Source organism: Oncorhynchus kisutch, unplaced genomic scaffold (genome assembly GCF_002021735.2).
Source record: "Oncorhynchus kisutch isolate 150728-3 unplaced genomic scaffold, Okis_V2 Okis03b-Okis08b_hom, whole genome shotgun sequence".
NCBI lineage: Eukaryota > Metazoa > Chordata > Actinopteri > Salmoniformes > Salmonidae > Oncorhynchus > Oncorhynchus kisutch.
The window spans coordinates 7,887,629-7,909,960 of NW_022261980.1; the positions used below are offsets into that span (position 1 = coordinate 7,887,629).

Consider the following 22,332-nt stretch of genomic DNA (forward strand, 5'->3'; position numbering starts at 1 on the left):
TGAGAGAGCATGCAAGCCCTACAGTGGGTCTTGTCCCAGTATAAATCTGGTCCTGGGGGCAAACTCACATGGCTGGGCAAAGCTCCTCATTGCAGCTGGCTCGTTTATCGTCAGGACGGGTCGTCGGGTCACAGTAGCCCTCTTCTACTATCCCAGAGGTCCTCTCCACACAGTGAACAATCTGTCGCTGGACACCTGGAAATCCAGAGGGATACACAGGAACAGCTGTTAGAAACACACACACACACACACACACACACACACACACACACACACACACACACACACACACACACACACACACACACACACACACACACACACACACACACACACACACACACACACACACACACACACACACACACACACACACACACACACACAGAGAAAGACCCACACAGGTTCTAACACAGAATAACAGAGACAGACATGTATACTTCACATACATACATACACACACACACACACACACACACACACATCTAAAACACACACCAAAGCACCCAGACATATCCTCGGACACACATCAAGTAGCAGGTCTCAGAACAGAAACTCACACAGGCATGAACACAAGTCAAATGTTTCTACAGTTTAAGATACATTACTGATTAATAGCTTTCAAAGCAGATTCCTACAGTAAATGTTGGTCAGTCAACTGAGTTGCAGTAAACACATCTACAATGCATTTGGAAAGTATTCAGACCCCTTGATGTTTTCCACATTTTGTTATTCTAAAATGGATGAAATAAAATCAAATAAATCCTCAGAAATCTACATACAAAACCCCATAACGACAAAGCAAAAAACAGGTTTTTAGACATTTTTACAAATGTATTATAAAGAACATAATTTTCCATTGGTCATCCTTGAGATGATTCTACAACTTGATTGGAGTCCACCTGTGGTAAATTATATTGATTGGACATGATTTGGAAAGGCACACACCTGTCTATATAAGGTCCCACAGTTGACAGTGCAAAAACCAAGCCATGAGGTCGAAGGAATTGTCCGTAGAGCTCCGAGACAGGATCGTATCAAGTCAGAGATCTGGGGAAGGGTACCAAAAAAACGTCTGCAGCATTGAAGGTCCCCAAGAAAACAGTGGCCTCTATCATTCTTAAATTGAAGATGTTTGGAACCCCCAAGACTCTTCCTAGAGTCAAACTAAGCAATCGGGGGAGAAGGGCCTTGGTCAGCGAAGTGACCAAGAACCTGATGGTCACTCTGATAGAGCTCCAGAGTTCCTCTGTGGAGATAAGAGAACCTTCCAGAAGGACAACCATCTCTGTAGCACTCCACCAATAGGGCCTTTATGGTAGAGTTGCCAGACCGAAGCCACACCTCAGTAAAAAGCATGACAGCCCACTTGGAGTTTGCCAAAAGACACCTAAAGATTTTGACTATGAGAAACAAGATCTCTGGTCTGATGAAACCAAGATTGAACTCTTTAGCCTGAATGCCAAGCGTCATGTCTAGAGGAAACCTGGCACCATCCCTAAGGTGAAGCATGGTGGTGGCAGCATCATGCTGTGGTGATGTTTTTCAGCAAAAGGTAGACTAGTCAAGATCAAGGGAAAGATGAACGGAGCAAAGTATAGAGAGAGATCCTTGATGAAAACCTGCTCCAGAGCGCTCAGGACCTCAAACTGTGGTGAAGGTTCACCTTCCAACAGGACAACAACCCTAAGCACAGGAGTGGCTTCTGGACAAGTCTCGGAATGTCCTTGAGTTGCCAAGCCAGAGCATGGACTTGAACCCGATCGAACATCTCTGAGAAATAGGAAAATAGCTGTGCAGCAATGCTCCCCATCCAACCTGACAGAGATTGAGAGGATTTGCAGAGAAGATTGGGAGAACGTCCCGAATACAGGTGTGCCAAGCTTGTAGCATCATACCCAAGAAAAATCTATCCTGTAATCGCTGCCAAAGGTGCTTCAACAAAGTACTGAGTAAAGGGTCTGAATACTTATGTAAATGTGATATCAGTTATTTAATTAGAATACATTTGCAAAAATGTCTAAAAACCTGTTTTGATTTGTCATTATGGGCTGTTATGTGTAGATTGATAAGGGAAAAAAACTATTTAATAGATTTTAGAATAAGGCTGTAATGTAACAAAATAATAAGGTTCTGATAATTTCTGAAGGCACTGTATATCCAGTAATTACAAGACCATAGACTGGGATCTGGATGCTCTGGAACCACTCATATGTCCCTGCAGGCATTATGGGGTGTCAAATTACCACTGCAATTCAATTCTGGAAACATGGATGATTTTTAAAAGACTGAATATAAATTAATGTTAGGCTAATACATTATACTGCTATTCATTTTATAACGTGTCATCCTTAATGATGAATTATAGACATTACTATACATTTTATACCCAGCAATATTAGGGTAACTTGAGATTTTGCAAAGGGGTTACTGTAAGTCAATGTTTACAGCAGTTTAAAACACAAAGAAATCTGAAATCCATTGGAGACACATTTCTAATGATCCTCAAACTTCTGTCTAGCAAGCTGGGACTTGTCTGAATGGAGAACAGAAACTTTATTGTCCATCTTTGTCTTCTGCTCGACTCACAGCTCCCCGAGATAACATCCCTCACGTCACACCTCATAGCCAGAACAAGTCTCAAATCTAGGGAACCGCTGTGATGAGAGTTGTGGTTGTCAGACAGCCCTGGACAAGACAAGAAGGAAACCCCCTGAGGGGGCGAGACCAATTTATCTGTTCCTCTCATCTTTCTCCCCGTCATTAGCCTTTACTCCCCCTCAGGGCTTCCAACCCATCTGAGCAGGGGCCAACCTCTCACCTCCGCTGGTCCTTCCTGCATGGGCCAGTGAGATGGCTTTGTCTGCTAGCTGACATACACCGTGACTGACAAACCCTGGCAGAGGGAGGGGGAGGCACAGCAACCCCTGGCAGAGGGAGGGGGAGGCACAGCAACCTCTGGGAGAGGGAGAGGGAGGGGGAGGCACAGCAACCCCTGGGAGAGGGAGGGGGGCACAGCAAACCCTGGGAGAGGGAGGGGGAGGCACAGCAACCCCTGGGAGAGGGAGGTGGAGGCACAGCAACCCCTGGGAGAGGGAGGGGGAGGCACAGCAACCCCTGGGAGAGGGAGGGGGAGGCACGGCAAACCCTGGGAGGGGGAGGCACAGCAACCCCTGGGAGAGGGAGGGGGAGGCACGGCAACCCCTGGGAGAGGGAGGCAGGCAAACCCTGGGAGAGGGAGGCACGGCAACCCCTGGGAGAGGGAGGGGGAGGCACGGCAAACCCTGGGAGAGGGAGGGGAGGCACGGCAACCCCTGGGAGAGGGAGGGGGAGGCATGGAAACCCCTGGGAGAGGGAGGCTAACAGAGACGTAGATTAGAGGGATGTTCAGGAGCATGTCTGATGTATTAGGTGAACCACAGGTCCCTCACATAATGGATTCTGCAGAATGAAGCTCACAACATTTTGCTCATAGCAGTATGTTGATAAAAGAAATGTATATCCTACACTCCTACGCGGCTTGAATAGAACCCCTGGGCTTTCCTGGGAAAGTCAGAACAATAACCTGAAGGGTGGGAACCAGTCATTTTATACCCAGAACTCACCAGTTGTAATGCACTTAAACTTGTGAATACTGCATAAGATATCGTAAACGGACCCCTGCTATGATAGGAAATGAAACATTCAGTGACAGCTATAGCAAACTATCATGTTCTGATATGATAAACACAGAGCAATGCCAATCTCTAGCTCAGATTTACTCCACTATAATTGGGGAAAGAGGGAACTACTTATCCAGACAGTCTAAACGAGGTTACATTGCACCAGAGACAGAATATGTACTCGACACTGAGTATACAAAACATTAAGAACACCTGCTCTTTCCATGATATACACTGACCAGGTGAATCCAGGTGAAAGCTATGATCCCTTATTGAGGTCAGTTGTTAAATCCACTTCAAATCAGTGTAGATGAAGGGGAAGAGATGGATTAAAGTAGGATTTTTAAGCCTTGAGACATGGATTGTGTATGTGTGCCATTCAGACAGTGAATGAGCAAGACAAAATATATAAGTGCCTTTGAACGGGGTATGGTAGTAGGTACCAGGCGCACCGGTTTGTGTCAAGAACTGCAAAGCTGCTGGGTTTTTCACACTAAACAGTTTCCAGTGTGTATCAAGAATGGTCCACCACGCAAAAGACATCTAGCCAACTTGACAATTGTGGGAAGCATTGGAGTCAACATGGGCCAGAATCCCTGTGGAACGCCTTGTAGAGTCCATACCTTGTCGAATTGAGGCTGTTCTGTGGGCAAAAGCAGGTGCAACTTAATATTAGGAAGGTGTTCCTAATGCTTGGTATTACTCAGTTCATATTTAATCTGAAATCTGTGTGAACACAAGTCACTTGGCAAAGCTAGGACATCAAGTCGACAAGGTGCAAAGACAGTCTTCCAAGGCAAGGCAATGATCTCTTGAAAGGCCATTTGGCATAAAAGTCATCTCTGCTATCCACATCAGTTTATATGGGATAATATAATCACAAACCAGAGGAGAGTCAGAGAGTACTGTGTACAAGCAGACTTCAGTCCAACTACAGTAGGAGGCATGTCATCAGCCGCCTACATAGAAATACCAAGAATTCACCACGGCTCAGTATTCCAAAGAAGAAAGCCATTAAGCCATCATGGTTATAACAGAGGACAAAGATGCTTCAGGATAATGACATCACAGTTCGGTGCGATTCTTTAGAAAAAAATAATTGACTTAGTCAAAGATACACTTTAGTAGAGGCATTCAGATACAGTTGTTGTAATTGCTTTTTTTGTCCTTGTTATAATGAAAAACAGCATGCAATGTGGGGTCGTTACTAGTTGAATTAAATCGATTTGTTAGTTTTGTGACGTTACTCTTTATAATCTAAATTCCTATATAAAAGGGCACAGAGGGGCAGTGTGTTGAGCACTGCATGATAAAGTAAAGAAATAGGTTAGTCTGTGTAGTGAAATTGAAGGAAACAACTTAACATTCTTCAGGCAAGAAGAATGATGCCAGCACACACACATTAAATATCCTGCATTTGTGAAATTCAAATCGAGCCTCCAATCTCCAGAAGGTTCAGAACCCACTTATAGTTAAATTGCAATACTCCTATGAGTACCCGCTAAAGAGACAGGCTCTTAGTCACTTCGAGATTGTTCATAGAATTTGAAGACTGTATAGAGAAGCAAGACCATCTGTGCTCAAATTCCAACCTCAAATGGCCTAAAACTGAATTAATCGCAGAAGCGTCTCATTTAATACGGGAGGTCTCTTGTGAATAATAAGATGGTGCCTGAGCAGATGTCAACACATCAGAATTTGGTGCAGCTTGTTACCAGGGTAGGCCTCATCCTGCATTAATCTATACTGCTAAATGGTCTCTCCAAACCCATGATTTACAGTGGGATGTTAATTGTCCACATGTTGCCTTCCATGGCAGAAGATTCATTGTAGACAATTGGTCATCATCATTATACTATAGGAAAAATATATCACAAACAGAAATTCTAATAAGTATTCAGAGGAGTCTTTTCCACTAACTTGCCCATTCAAATCAAATTTGACTTGTCACACACACCGAATACAACAGATGTAGACCTTACAGTGAAATACCAACAATTCCGTTTGAAGAAATAAAATAAAAAGTTAATAATTAAAGAGCAGCAGTAAAATAACAATAGAGAGACTATATTTAGAGGGTACCGGTACAGAGTCAATGTGCGGGGCACCGGTACAGAGTCAATGTGCGGGGGCACCGGTTAGTCGAGGTAATTGAAGTAATATGTACATGTAGGTAGAGTTATTAAAGTGACTATGCATAGATAATAACAGAGAGTAGCAGCAGTGTAAAATTGGGGGGGGGGGGACAATGCAAATAGTCTGGGAAGCCATTTGATTAGATATTCAGGAGTCTTATGGCTTGGGGGTAGAATCTGTTTAGAAGCCTCTTGGACCTAAACTTGGTGCTCCGGTACCACTTGCCAGTGTGGTAGCAGAGAGAACTGTCTATGACTAGGAAGGCCTGGAGCCTTTGACAATTTTTAGGGCCTTCCTCTGACATCGCCTGGTATAGAGGTCCTGGATGGCAGGAAGCTTAGCCCCAGTGATGTACTGGGCTGTACACACTACCCTCTGTAGTGCCATGCTGTCAGAGGCCGAGCAAGTTGCCATACCAGGCAGTGATGCAACCCGTCAGGATGCTCTTGATGGTGCAGCTGTAGACATTTTTGAGGATCTCAGGACCCATGCCAAATCTTTTCATTCTCCTGAGGGGGAATAGGCTTTGTCGTGCCCTGTCTCACGACTGTCTTGGTGTGCTTGGACCATGTTAGATTGTTGGTGATGTGGATGCCAAGGAACTCGAGGCTCTCAAGCTGTTCCACTACAGCCCCGTCGAGGAGAATGGGTGCGTGCTTGGTCCTCCTTTTCCTGTAGTCCACAATCATCTCATTTGTCATGATCACGTTGAGGGAGAGGTTGTTGTACTTGCACCATACGGTCAGGTCTCTGACCTCCCCCCTATATGCTGTCTCGTCGTTGTCGGTGATCAGGCCGACCACTATTGTGTCATCGGCAAACTTAATGATGGTGTTGGAGTCGTGTCTGGCCGTGCAGTCATGAGATATTCTTAGGTTTTGACCTTAAACTCATTTAATAAACGAGTGAACAAAACAAAAAGGGTCGTTCCATGAAGTCTAATTTGTAATTATCTTTGGGAATTCAGCCACATCATGCCAGTCTTCCATCATAGTAATGAATGACACATGCACTCAGAGGCATACAGATGCCCCAACTGGCATGAGTTATTCGAATTTAACACGATCAAAATCCCAAGTTGTCATCTCATCTCCAAATTCTAAAACTGGACTGCACGCCTGGTAGACAGTGAATCGCAATGCTGTGGTCAATACCAAATAAGTAATTAGCTGCTACTCTAGACCAATCAAAAGTTGGGAACCAGTGAGGCAAGACTGAGGTAATTTCGGATCTCTTTTTGGCCCCTTTTTAAACCTGAAGGAGTTTAAACACAGCATATACAGGAGAGAGCCTTCAGTACATTACATAAAGACACAACTAATGATAATGAACCATTTGTCTTTCCTCCAGGGTAGGATTATGAAGATTTATACTTGGAGTATTGGCAGAAGTCCCATATAAACACTGGGCCGATTGGGACTGCCCTAGACACGCTGGGCAGAAACTCATTTTCTATGAGAAAGATGAGATGAATACTAGCAGCATGTTGTTCACTTCTCCCCAAGCTAAGGGGGATCCTCAGCAATGATCACTGAGAACATCTAAACAGTGTGGCGCTTCAGTAGTTTTGTTTTCTTCACACTGACTTACATGCCCCACATCTGTGAAGACTTTCGGAAGTTCAATAGCCTGACTACAAGATGCTGCTCTCTCTAAGCCCTAATGCAAAGTACCAAGGAACTTAAGCAACCTCTTCCTCAGTCCACGTGGGGTAAGTCAGGCTGAAAGTGAACAACATTAGCATTCTGTTCGATCATCACTTATCAGGAAAGATGCTGGTTGAGTAAATAGCAAGCAGAGCAGACACTGAAAACAATAACCAACTATACTGAACAAAAATATAAAACCCAACATGTAAAGTGTTCCATACGCACAAAAATCATCTTTCTCTCAAATCTTGTGCACAAATTTGTTTACATTCCTTTAAGTGAGCATTTCTCCAAGATAATCTATCCACCTGACAGATGTGGCATATCAAGAAGCTGTTTAAACAGCATGATCATCACACAGGTGCACCTTGTGCTGGGGACAATAAAAGGGCACTCTAAAATGTGCAGTTTTTTTTTCACACAACGCCACAGATGTCTCAAGTTGAGGGAGTGTACAATTGGCATGCTGACTGCAGGAATGTCGACCAGAGCTGCTGCCAGAAAATGTAATGTTCATTTCTCTACCATAAGCCACCTCCAACATCGTTTTAGAGAATTTGGCAGTACGTCCAACCGGCCTCACAACCGCAGACCACATGTAACCACACCAGCCCAGGACCTCCATATCCGGCTTCTTCACCTGCGGGATCGTCTGAGACCAGCTACCCGGACAGCTGATGAAACTGAGGAGTATTTCTGTCTGTAATAATGCCCTTTTGTGAGGAAAAACTCATTCTGATTGGCTGAGCCTAGCTCCCCAGTGGGTGAGCCTGGCTCCCATGTGGGTGGGCCTATGTCTCCCAGGTGCACCCTTGGCTGCGCCCCTGTCCAGTCATGTGAAATTCATAGATTAGGGCCTAATTAATTGATTTAAATGGACTGATTTCCATATATGAACCGTAAGAGGGTAAAATCATTGAAATTGTTGCATGTTTGATGTATATTTTTGTTCACTATAGAATAGGTCTGATTCAGAGTGATCAAGACAGCTCTCTCTCAAGTGTCTTGAGTATCTACTCAACAAATAATTGCAGCGAATTGAAAAGGAGAGAATAAACAGTGCATCCGTCTTGACAATGCCAGATTGGAAATATAGCCCCCCCCCCCCCACACACTTAGTAGCTCTGACTTTGCTGATTGCCACTTTGAGGAAAACCTGTACTTACTATGACTGTGGTATGTGGTTGTCCCACATAGCTATTTTCAGATGAATGCAACTGGAAGTCTCTCTGGATAAGAACGTCTGATAAATGACTTAAATGTCAAAATAAACATATTCATCAGCTAGCAAACAATGCATTATGGATGAAAACCCCCAAGAAACAGATAACAAAATAAACCATAATCACAAGAAGCCGTCAGGGAGTAATATTTTGGGGCACCTGCTGTCTTAAAAATGCCCTTTAAACAGTTACGCAATGCTCTCATTATTGCATTATCTCTCCCGTCACTGGCTAGGGCAAATGTGCCCTATATCCTGAGGTAGAGAGTAAATGCTACGAACACATAACAGATAGGACAGTTGACACCGGAAAATCTGTGAAACATTTGCATAATGCAAGCACACAAGAGTGTGGTCAGATAACCCCTTTGACCTCTGGTTGCGTTGCAGACAAAGGACTAATTGAGACTTCTCTACTCGGGGACATAGATACTCTGAATAACTCAAAGGACACACACCCAGTCTTGGCTAACAGACTGCTCTGAATACCTCTCAAAGGACACATACCCAGTCTTGGCTAACAGACTGCTCTGAATACCTCTCAAAGGACACATACCCAGTCTTGGCTAACAGACTGCTCTGAATACCTCTCAAAGGACACATACCCAGTCTTGGCTAACAGACTGCTCTGAATACCTCTCAAAGGACACATACCCAGTCTTGGCTAACAGACTGCTCTGAATACCTCTCAAAGGACACATACCCAGCCTTAGTTGACAGACAACTTCAGTACGACAAGAGGATGGACATAAAACATAACCTAACCTTAGTAGAATCATATCCATTTAGTGGTCTGCCATTGACTGTAAAAGATCATAAGAAAGTGTTTGTAGCCTTCCATGTCCCTTTCTATAATGCAGCATAGGACTATACTGTAACACTGGAAACACAGAAAAGACATTGATTGTTAACTGTAAGTGCATGGGACAGGCCCACTGGAACTCATTAATATGCCAACTGCCAGAGCTTCCAGGAAGAGACTGAATAAATACAGAGGCTCAAGCCAAGTACACATGTTGGATAGACACTACCATTCAAAAGTTTGAGGTCACTGAGAAATGTCATTGTTTTTGAAAGAAAATCACATTTTTTGTCCATTAAAATAACATCAAATTGATCAGAAATACAGTGTAGACATTGTTAATGTTGTAAATGACTATTGTAGCTGATTTTTATGGAATATCTACATAGGCATACAGAGGCCCATTATCAGCAATCATCACTCCTGTGTTCCAATGGCACGATGTGTTAGCTAATCCAAGTTAATAATTTAAAAAGGCTAATTGATCATTGATCAAAAAATAAAAAGGGACACACTCAAAGTTGAGATAAGGCAGACCAACATAAGACATCTTATTACACTGACAGTACAAGTTCAGTTTCCCTTTTTAGAAAACCCTTTTGCAATTATGTTAGCACAGCTGAAAACTGTTGCCCTGATTAAAGAAGCAATAAAACTGGCATTCTTTAGACTAGTTGAGTATCTGGAGCATCAGCATTTGTGGGTTCGATTACAGGCACAAAATGGCCAGAAACAAAGACCTTTCTTCTGAAATTCGTCAGCCTATTCTTGTTCTGAGAAATGAAGGCTATTCCTGGCTCTAACCAGAATAGAAAGAGTACCTTAGAGTGTCTAGTTTGAGAAACAGACGCCTCACAAGTCCTTAACTGGCAGCTTCATTAAATAGTACCAGCAAAACACCAGTCTCAATGTCAACAGTGTAGAAGTGACTCCGGGATGCTGGCCTCCTAGGCAGAGTCGCAAAGAAAAAGCAATATCTCAGACTGGCCAATAAAAAGAAAAGATTAAGATTGGAAAAAGAACACAGACACTGGACAGAGGAACTGTCTAGAAGGCCAGCATCCCGAAGTCGCCTCTTCACTGTTGACGTTGAGTCTGGTGTTTTGCGGGTACTATTTAATGAAGCTGGATTGTTAAATGTACATTTTCTTTCCTTGTTAATGCATTTGAACCAATCAGTTGTGTTGTGACAAGGTAGGGGTAGTATACAGAAGATAACCCTATTTGGTAAAATACCAAGTTCATATTATGGCAAGAACAGCTCAAATAAGCAAAGAGAAACGACAGTCCATCATTCCTTTAGGACATGAAGGTCAATCATTCCGGGAACATTTTAAGAACTTTGAAAGTTTCTTCAAGTGCAGTCCCAAAAACCATCAAGAACTATGATGAAAATGGCTCTCATGAGGACCGCCACAGGAAAGGAAGACCCAGAGTTACATCTGCTGCAGAGGATAACATCATCAGTTACCAGCCTCAGAAATTGCAGCCCAAATAAATGCTTCACAGAGTTCAAGTAACAGACATCTCAACATCAACTGTTCAGAGGAGACTGCGTGAAATCAGGCCTTCATGGTCGAATTGCTGCAGAGAAACCACTACTAAAGGACACCAATAAGAAGAAGAAACTTGCTTGGGCCAAGAAACACGAGCAATGGACATTAGACAGGTGGAAATCGTTCCATTGGTCTGATGAGTCCAAAAGTGAGATTTTTGGATCTAACCGCCGTGTCTTTGTGAATAGGTGAACGGATGAGTAGGTGAACGGATGATCTCGGCATGCGTGGTTCCCACCGTGAAGCATGGAGGCGGAGGTGTGATGGTGCTTTGCTGGTGACACTGTCTGTGATTTATTTAGAATTCAAGGCACACTTAACCAGCATGGATACCACAGCATTCTGCAACGATATGCCATCCCATCTGGTTTGCCCTTAGTGAGACTATCATTTGTTTTTCAACAGGCTGTGTAAGGGCTATTTGACCAAGACGGAGAGTGATGGAGTGCTGCATCAGATGACCTGGCCTCCACAATCACCCGAGCTCAACCCAATTGAGAATGTTTCGGATGAGTTGGACCGCAGAGTGAAGGAAAATGTGGGAACTCCTTCAAGACTGCTGGAAAAACATTCCAGTTGAAGCTGGTTGAGAGAATGCCAAGAGTGTGCAAAGCTGTCATCAAGGCAAAGGGTGGCTACTTTTAAGAATCTAAAATATATTTGGATTTGTTTAATTTTTTGGGGGTTACTACATGATTCAGTATGTTATTTCATAGTTTATGTCTTCACTATCATTCTACAATGTAGAACATAGTAAAAATAAAGAAAAACCCTTGAATGAGTAGGTGTGTCCAAACTTTTGACTGATACTGTGTACACACACACCTCTAGATTTTTTCCATATTTTGCTCCGTTAGTCTTATTCTAAAATGGATTAAACTGTTTCCCCCCCCACAATCTACAATCAATAGCCCATAATGACAGAGCAAAAACAGTTTTACAAATATTTGCTAACTTCTACCATTTTTTAATGTTGCATTTGCAACATTGCATTTGCATAAGTATTCAGACCCTTTACTCAGTACTTTGTTGAAGCACCTTTGGCAGCGATTACAGCATTGAGTCGTCTTGGGCATGACACAAAGCTTGGCACACCTGTACTTGGGGAGTTTCTCCCATTCTTTTCTGCAGATCCTCTCAAACTTTGTCTGGATGGGGAGCATCGCTGCACAGCTATTTTCAAGTCTCTTCAGCGATGTTTGATCGGGTTCAAGTCCGTGCTTTGGCTGGGCCACTCAGAGACTTGTCCCAAAGCCACTCCTGCATTGTCTTGGCTGTGTGCTTAGGGTCGTTGTCCTGTCGGAAAGTGAGCCTTCAGCCTCAGTCTGAGGCCCTGAGTGCTCTGGAGCAGGTTTTCATCAAGGATCTCTCTGTACTTTGCTCCGTTCATCTTTCCCTCGATCCTGACTAGTCTCCCAGTCCCTGCCGCTGAAAAACATCCCCACAGCATGATGCTGCCACCACCATGCTTCACCGTAGGGATGATGCCAGGTTTCCTCCAGATGTGAAGCTTGGTATTCAGGCCAAAGAGTTCAATCTTGGTTTCACCAGCCCAGATAATCTTGTTTCTCATGGTCTGAGAGTCCTTTAGGTGCCTTCTAGCAAACTCCAAGTGGTCTGTGATGTGCATTTTACTGAGGAGTGGCTTCCGTCTGGCCACTCTACCATAAAGGCCTGATTGATGGAGTGCTGCAGAGATGGTTGTCCTTGTGTACCTTCAATGCTGCAGAAATGTTTTGGTACCCTTCCCCAGGTCTGTGCCTCTACACAATCCTGTCTCTGAGCTCTACGGACAATTTCTTCGACCTCATGGCTTGGTTTTTGCTCTGACATGTACTGACAACTGTGGGACCTTATATAGACAGGTGTGTGCCTTTCCAAATCATGTCCAATCAATTGACTTTACCACAGGTGGACTCCTATCAAGCTGAAGAAACATCTCAAGTATGATCAATGGAAACAGGATGAACCAGAGCTCAGTTTCGTCTCATAGCAAAGGGTCTGAATACTTAAAGGTATTTCTGTTTTTTATTTGTATTACATTAGCTTTTCACATTGTCATTATGGGGTATTGTGTGTAGTTTGATGAGGGAAAAAATATTTAATCAATTTTAGAATAAAATAAATGTGGAAAAAGGCCTGAATACACTACAAAACATTGAATGGTTCCAGATGGCGGCTTGCCAAACCTTTAAATGTATAATCTTAACCTCACCCATAACCCTTAACCTTCTCCAAATGAGTCATTTTAGAACAAATTATTATTTTCAATCATGGCCTAGGAACAGTGGGTTAACTGCCTTGTTCAAGGGCAGAATGACAGATTTTTAACCTTGTCAGCTCGGGGATTTGATCTTGCAACCTCCCAGCTACTAGTCCAATGCTCTAACCACTAGGCTACCTGCCGCCCCGCCCCTATGCCTAACTTAAAAGATGTACTATGCAGAAATCGCTCTGCCCTTTCCTAGTTGCTAAAATTCTAATAGTTTGCCTAATTTCAGTTTGTGACAAAACAAGCAAGTATAGTGTAGAGAATCATTGTACCATCTAAACCACTGTGAAATATATTTTACATAACCAAAAATACGAGAAGCATAGAAATAGCACATAAAGAACAGTCCTACAGCTACTCAGACTTGTCTCCAATGAGAATGACAGATCTATAACTCCTATTTCTATGTCAATTTTATCCAGACGCCCAAAAAGTAACATATTGCAGCGTTAACCTTTGAATCTGCCGGCTGAAAATCCACTTCCTAAATCATAGCCTTCACTGCCATTCAGAATAGTGATTGAATAGTCAATATTCAGTGACATAATTAAATAACCAGTTCGGCCAGAACAGTATTTATGCTGCAGTCAAAAGCTGTGGATGTTTGTGGAGTCTGGTCATCGCTGTCACACCCTGACCATAGTTTACTTTGTATATTTCTATGTTTTGGTTGGTCAGGGTGTGAGCTGAGTGGACTCTCCTTCACCAAAAGAGAATCGTTACAGAATCACCCACCGCAACGGGACCAAGCGGCGTGTCAACAGGCAGGGGCCACAGGAGAAGCAACAAAGGCAAGTGGCGCAATGAGGATTGGACATGGGACGATATATTGGATGGCAAGGGTTGCTATACATGGGAGGAGATCCTGGCGGGAAGGGATCGCCTTCCATGGGAACAGGTGGAGGCAGCGAGGAGAGCAGAGGCAGCCGGAGAGAGGAGCCGGCGATATGAGGGAACACGGTTGGCAAGGAAGCCCGAGAGTCAGCCCCAAAAAATTATTGGGGGGGGGGGCTCACAGGGAGTAGGGCTACGCCAGGTAGGAGACCTGCGCAAACTCCCTGTGCTTACTGGGGGGCTAGAGAGACCGGGCAGGCACCGTGTTATGCAGTGGTGCGCACGGTGTCCCCAGTGCGGGTGCATAGCCCGGTGCGGTATATTCCAGCTCCGCGTATCGGCCGGGCTAGATTGAGCGTCGAGCCAAATGCCATGAAGCCGGCTCTACGCATCTGGTCCCCAGTGCGTCTCCTTGGGCCGGCTTACATGGCACCAGCCTTGCGCTCAGTACTCCGGTTCGCCTGCATAGCCCAGTGCGGGCTATTCCACCTCGCCGCACTGGCAGGGCGACCGAGAGTATTCAACCAGGTAAGGTTGGGCAGGCTCGGTGCTCAAGAGCTCCAGTGCGCCTGCACGGTCTGGTCTATCCAGTACCACCTCCACACCCCAGCCCTCCGGTAGCAGCTCCCCGCACCAGGCTTCCTGTGCGTGTTCTCGGTCCAGTACCACCAGTGCCAGCACCACGCATCAGGCCTACAGTGCGCCTCGCCTCTCCAGCTCTGCCAGAGCCTTCCTCCTCTCCTGTGCTGTCGGAGTCTCCCGCCTGTTCAGCGCTACCAGAGCCTTCCGCCTCTACAGCGTTGCCGGAGTCTCCAGCCAGAGCTGTCAGTCTGCATGGAGCAGCCAGAGCTGTCAGTCTGCATGGAGCAGCCAGAGCTGCCAGTCTGCATGGAGCAGCCAGAGATGCCAGGCTGCATGGAGCAGCCAGAGCTGCCAGTCTGCATGGAGCAGCCAGAGCTGCCAGTCTGCATGGAGCAGTCAGTCTGCACGGAGCTGTCAGTCTGCAAGGAGCTGTCAGTCTGCAAGGAGCTGCCAGTCTGCACGGAGCTGCCAGTCTGCAAGGAGCTGCCAGTCTGCACGGAGCCGCCAGAACTGCCAGTCTGTAAGAACCCGCCAGAGCTGTCAGCCTATATGGAGCAGCCAGAGCCGCCAGTCAGCGTGGAGCAGCCAGAGCCGCCAGTCAGCATGGAGCAGCCAGATGAATCAGTCTGCCATGATCCGCCAGTCAGCCAGACTCTTCCAGATCTGCCAGTCAACCAGACTCTTCCAGATCCGCCAGTCACCCAGACTCTTCCAGATCCGCCAGTCAGCCGGACTCTTCCAGATCCGCCAGTCAACCAGACTCTTCCAGATCTGCCAGTCAGCCGGACTCTTCCAGATCTGCCAGTCAACCAGACTCTTTTAGATCCGCCAGCCAGCCAGGATCCGCCAGTCTGCCAGGATCCACCAGTCTGCCAGGATCCGCCAGTCAGCCAGGATCTGCCAGTCAGCCAGGATCCGCCAGTCAGCCAGACTCTTCCAGATCTGCCAGTCAGCCAGGATCTGCCAGTCAGCCAGACTCTTCTAGATCTGCCAGTCTGCCAGACTCTTCCAGATCCGCCAGTCTGCCAGACTCTTCCAGATCTGCCAGACTCTTCCAGATCCACCAGTCTGCCAGACCCTTCCAGATCCGCCAGTCTGCCAGACTCTTCCAGATCCGCCAGTCAGCCAGACTCTTCCAGATCCGCCAGTCAGCCAGGATCTGCCAGAGCCTTCCTCCTCTCCTGTGCTGTCGGAGTCTGAAGAGCCCCTCTGTCCCGAGCTGCCCCTCTGTCCCGTGTTATTAAGTAGGGTTGCCGTGGCTAGGAGGTCACGGAAGCGGACAAGGTGGAGGAAGACTACGGTGAAGTGGGGGCCACGTCCAGCACCAGAGCCGCCACCGCGGACAGATGCCCACCCAGACCCTCCCCTATAGGTTCAGGTTTTGCGGCCGGAGTCCGCACCTTGGGGACAGCACCTTGGGGACTGTTTTGGTTGGTCAGGGTGTGAGCTGAGTGGGCATTCTATGTTTCATGTCTAGTTTGTCTATTTCTATGTCTGGCCTGATATGGTTCTCAATCAGAGGCAGGTGTTAGTCATTGTCTCTGATTGGGAACCATATTTAGGTAGCCTGGGTTTCACTGTGTTTGTGGGTGATTGTTCCTGTCTCTGTGTTTTCACCAGATAGGGCTGTTTCGGTTTTCGTTACGTTTCTACATTTATTGTTTTGTAGTTTTTGTATTGATTCGTGTTTTACGTTTGTTGAATAAACATGGATCGAAATCTACACGCCGCATTTTGGTCCGACTCTCCTTCACCAAAAGAGAATCGTTACAATCGCCCTCTGCTCTCCTGGCGATTAAGCTGCGACTCTCTCCATTGCAATGCCCTCCTAACTTCAGAACACTGCTGTTAGAACACTGCTGTTAGATAGGTGGCAGAAAGAAAAGGAAGAACGTTTTGGGAAACTTCTCCCAAAACCTATTTCAGTGAGTCAGCCAGCCATGATGCAGACAGATGGTCTTATTCCTAGAGGCACTCTTGGGAAACCGGAGGAGTATCAGCCCACAACATTGCCTTTTGCTTTAGTTCCCCTTGAGTGCTCTGTCGTTTGGCTAAAACCATTTGGGACTTGGATGCAAACCATTTACCCTTCATTCTAATTAACTCAATACGTATCCAATCGGAAAGTCAGACTGCGTTTCAACATGGCACCTTTGAAAGTAGACTTGTCTTGGACGAAATGGCCAATTAACTTTCTCCCTTTGGAAAGGCCAAAAGTATCCCTTTACACGGTTTGAAAATGGCAGATTTGGACACCAATAAGTACCGAAATTAGAAGTCAGTGGCTGTACAGTAACATGCTATACATGACGTCAGAGCTCAGGCTCTCCGCTTCACAGCTGTTGTTTTGTATGTCGTTGTTGTCTGAGTAAGGGAAATGCTGTCAATTAAGATGACTCAATGCATTTTGAAAGTTGAGAATCATAATGAAATACAAGCAAGCCAAACACCTCTGACTCCAAATGTGCACTTCCTATATATATTAGTTTTATGATATGTAGTGTCAACATTTAGGATCGCTATGTCTGATGTACAGTTACAAGATGTTATGGCATTATACCCTGGGTTGCCCTGAACAGAATGAGCCTGTGTTTGTTGTATTGTAAAGAAAATGTTCCACGGACCACGCAACTGAATGCACTCATGACTCCATTCTATGTGCCCCAAAATGACCATCTGCTTCTCTGAATGGTGAAAGCCTAATACTGTAAGATCATATTTTATCATTTAGCTTGTCATGTTGGCAATAGAAGCTTTCAAATGATGTCCACCTGACCCAGATCGTGATTATAATGGATCGTGTTTGAATCGTTTAGACAACAACAGCAATTGTGTGAAGGCGGGGATGCTTGGCTGTGTTCCAAAGAGTGTGTGTTCTAATTCCTCATTGACACAGCTAGGAGAGATCACAAAGCACCTCATAGTTGAAGACTGAGTCATAAAAGTGTGTTTGAAATTACTTAGGAACTCTGCACACTTTGGAGAGGTTTGTGGCCACTTGGAGACGCCAGTTAGACTTCTCACTCAAACTCCTGTCATTATTGTGCCTTATGTTGCACCTTCCCCAAATTCTCCAAGAATATTCTTATGTTACTGAATGTATCCAGAGCATTTTCAGATTTCGTGAATTCAGTCTTGTGTTAGGTGAACTGTTTTGTCCTCACCTTTAGTCTAATAATGTTCCCATAAATGCCAAACAGTTCCCTTTTCATTGCTACCATGGTTATACATTCCATATTTCTTCTGTAAGAAACATTTCAATGTGGCCCTCTACATACAGGCCAATTCCCAGGAGTGTAAAAGGATAGGCGATGCAGAGGTTACTTCTCATAAGTCATAGAATCCTTGCAGCATATCAGTTTTCCACTCCATTTGAGAGGGTATTTTTTAAGGCAGTACAGTCAATGTAATTACTGAATTACTACACAGCCTTTGATCCTTGAGAATCATATTCCAGATGAGGGCAACTTGATTAAAAACGTTTCATCCTTTGCAGAATTTCGGTGAGAGCACATTCAAGTACCTTTTGGTTGACTTTAATGACAAGTTAATAATTAATTTTATCCTGTTTAATAATTGATTCTGGCCGGCAGGATTTGCGAGCCAGAAGACACTTTTATAACTACTGAATAGCAAAGCATTAGCCGTAAGAATAGTCTGTACATTAAGATTCTTTACTCATCCAAACCATTTGTAATCGATTATCATGTGGTTGCTTTCTGGTTCAACTGAAGAAGGTTAGAGCCCCAAGAGAAATACGCATCGAGGTCTACAGGAGCACGTCACAGAAAAACATCAAAGACTTTTTGTAAACTTTGACATGATAGAAAATGCAATCTGGACAAGCATTACCACCCAATTTTCCTTCCACTATGGAATTATGGGTAACTGCATCACTCCATGACCCTTAAGCCAGTTTAAGTAAGAAGACTCAGGTAATATTATTCAGAAAACATTAATAACATAATGAGGGATTTTCCTGTCGATCATTGCATATGCTAAAAAATTCAATCGAATTTAAAGTTTTAAATATGCGTTCCACAGGGACTAGTTAAAGGAAGAAACTGTCAAAGTATTTCCTGTCAAAGTAGATGGAACAAGATGACTGGATGGTTCAATGTATACAGCAGAATAAAACAATAAAAAGAGTGGCAGTGATTTTCACGTTCTGTCGAGTGATTGAAGCTCGTTGTTACTGTGTGGATCGAAATTACCCCATTTGAGACTTGTTTCTTTGAGGTAGAAAGACGTTTTTCTCATAGCCTGTGGAAATTCACTACTACAGTAAGCAATGTAAGTAATTCTCGAATACCTGGTGAAAGCTCTCTTATACAAAATTATCCTTTTAACTTCAAACTTACCATTAAGGAAGGCAGTGTTGGATTACTCTCAAATCAGAATAATTAGCTGGAAATGTTTTCCTCCGAGTATGACTGTGTTGCATCTTTGAAGGGTTCATGTGGGTTCAATGTTTCCTTCAGAGGGTGATGAGTGAATCATGCTCAACATTAATCAGCCACAAAATTCAACAAGGCCTTGTATTAGAAATACCCTCCACTCAGGGATTCCACACTGTTGGCATCCTTCACTACCCTCCACTCAGGGATTCCACACTGTTGGCATCCTTCACTACCCTCCACTCAGGGATTCCACACTGTTGGCATCCTTCACTACCCTCCACTCAGGGATTCCATGCTGTTGGCATCCTTCACTACCCTCCACTCAGGGATTCCACACTGTTGGCATCCTTCACTACCCTCCACTCAGGGATTCCATGCTGTTGGCATCCTTCACTACCCTCCACTCAGGGATTCCACACTGTTGGCATCCTTCACTACCCTCCACTCAGGGATTCCATGCTGTTGGCATCCTTCACTACCCTCCACTCAGGGATTCCATGCTGTTGGCATCCTTCACTACCCTCCACTCAGGGATTCCACACTGTTGGCATCCTTCACTACCCTCCACTCAGGGATTCCATGCTGTTGGCATCCTTCACTACCCTCCACTCAGGGATTCCATGCGGTTGGCATCCTTCACTACCCTCCACTCAGGGATTCCACACTGTTGGCATCCTTCACTACCCTCCACTCAGGGATTCCATGCTGTTGGCATCATTCACTACCCTCCACTCAGGGATTCCATGCTGTTGGCATCCTTCACTACCCTCCACTCAGGGATTCCATGCGGTTGGCATCCTTCACTACCCTCCACTCAGGGATTCCATGCGGTTGGCATCCTTCACTACCCTCCACTCAGGGATTCCATGCTGTTGGCATCCTTCACTAGCCTCCACTCAGGGATTCCATGCTGTTGGCATCCTTCACTACCCTCCACTCAGGGATTCCATGCTGTTGGCATCCTTCACTACCCTCCACTCAGGGATTCCATGCAGTTGGCATCCTTCACTAGCCTCCACTCAGGGATTCCATGCTGTTGGCATCCTTCACTACCCTCCACTCAGGGATTCCATGCTGTTGGCATCCTTCACTACCCTCCACTCAGGGATTCCATGCCATTGGCATCCTTCACTACCCTCCACTCAGGGATTCCATGCTGTTGGCATCCTTCACTACCCTCCACTCAGGGATTCCATGCTGTTGGCATCCTTCACTACCCTCCACTCAGGGATTCCATAGTTTCACCACAACACCCTTTTAATGTTGTTGGTTGTGACTCACGCTAAAATAGTAATGTTCTTGGTTATGACTCAAACTAAAAGAGTTATAAACAACAATTGACCTCCAATATACTTTATAAAGAAATCAAGAACAAAGTTGGATTCACACCTGGGTCTTTAAAAATGTCATTTTAGAAAGTTCAAAGCTGAAAACCGTTGTCCAGGTTTTAATTATCTAGTTGAGTAGTACATTGTAACATGACCCATAAGAGACTAAGCAAAGCCAGTCATGCATGATAACCTGGATGTGTTGTAAATAGTAGGCCAGTAGGATATAATGAACTACATCTCTGGGTAAACATCCATAGCAGCCAACCACCATTATTGGTGTCTTACCTGTCCCGCAGGTGGCACTGCACTCAGTCCATGAGCCATACTTCCAGAAGAAACCGGGGATAGGGATGTCATTGTCTGAGTCCAGAAGAGTCTCTCTATGGATGGTGTACTCATAGCGCACCCCTGGGTTGGTCTCCTGGAAGAGTAGCTGTAGAACACATAGGATCAATCAGAATGAGACAGACGAGACCGCATGAAAACAGACAGCACGAGACAGACAGCACGAGACGAGACAGATGCCATGAGAGACGAGACAGATGCCATGAGAGACGAGACAGATGCCATGAGAGACGAGACAGATTTCATGAGACGAGACAGATGCCATGAGAGACGAGACAGATGCCATGAGAGACGAGACAGATACCATGAGAGACGAGACAGACAGACAGCATGAGACAAACAACATGAGATAGACAAGACAGACAGCATGAGACAGACGAGACAGACAGCATGAGACAGACAAGACAGACAGACGGCATGAGACAGACAGACAGCATGAGACAGACGAGACAGATGGCATGAGACACAGACAGCATGAGACAGACGAGACAGACAGCATGAGACAAACGAGACAGATGGCATGAGACACAGACAGCATGAGACAGACGAGACAGACAGCATGAGACAAACGAGACAGACGGCATGAGACAGACAGACAGCATGAGACAGACGAGACCGACAGCATGAGGACAGACGAGACAGATGGCATGAGACAGATAGACAGCATGAGACAGATGAGACAGACAGCATGAGACAGATGAGACAGACAGCATGAGACAGACAGACAGCATGAGACAGATGAGACCGACAGCATGAGACAGACGAGACAGATGGCATGAGACAGATAGACAGCATGAGACAGATGAGACAGACAGCATGAGACAGATGAGACAGACAGCATGAGACAGATAGACAGCATGAGACAGACGAGACAGACAGCATGAGACAGACAGACAGCATGAGACAGACCAGACAGACAGACAGCATAAAACACACAAACTAAAAGCTCCAACAGTCAACACGTCATTGCTGCTTCGGATCACATATTTCTTGAAGTGAGTGATGTTGAAGGGTTTGTTGTTTGGTGTGTACTGTGTGTGTGTGTACTATGTGTATGTGTCATGTGGTATGGGGGGGGGCATGTCTTTTGGGGAGTGTGTGGAATGTGCTCATGTTAGTGGTTTGAGGTGTGTGTGGCTAATATGTATTTAGGAGATTGGATTGGGTGGTGGATGATCCCACAGGAGGGGGGCATATTCCACCCAACAGCACAATCACGTACCAATTTCCACTTTAATTTCTGGACCAAGCATCATTGGGAGGCCCTGAGCTGATCTCAGCTATCCAAACAGACAGGATGTAAAGTTAGAACAGGTCAGCTTGGGACAGCACCGGGAGACTGCCAGGGCACAGAGTCTGTTGGCTGTGATACCCAGTGATACGCTGCCTGTACCCTAATCTTGCACAGGCAGTAAGCAATAACTCACGTTGCATACTTCATAGAGCAGGGCTCTCCAACCTTTTCTAGCATGAGAGCTACTTTAAATGAAACATGTCTCAAGCTATACATTCTTTCTAGCTTTCAAGTAGGAACATTCTTA

The 22,332-nt window shown here is 45.2% G+C and overlaps 1 protein-coding gene across 1 annotated transcript in view; it reads right to left on the bottom strand.

Moving 5' to 3' along the window:
- The window catches only part of adamts7 (a disintegrin-like and metallopeptidase (reprolysin type) with thrombospondin type 1 motif, 7), a 175,357-nt gene that overhangs the window by 44,193 nt on the left and 108,832 nt on the right, over nucleotides 1-22,332 (bottom strand). The window contains exons 16-17 of the mRNA XM_031812698.1: nucleotides 20,732-20,879; nucleotides 69-195 (exon numbers count right to left, since the gene is read on the bottom strand). Of these exons, the coding sequence (XP_031668558.1) occupies nucleotides 69-195; nucleotides 20,732-20,879 (275 nt within the window). The remainder of the gene's footprint in view (nucleotides 1-68; nucleotides 196-20,731; nucleotides 20,880-22,332) is intronic.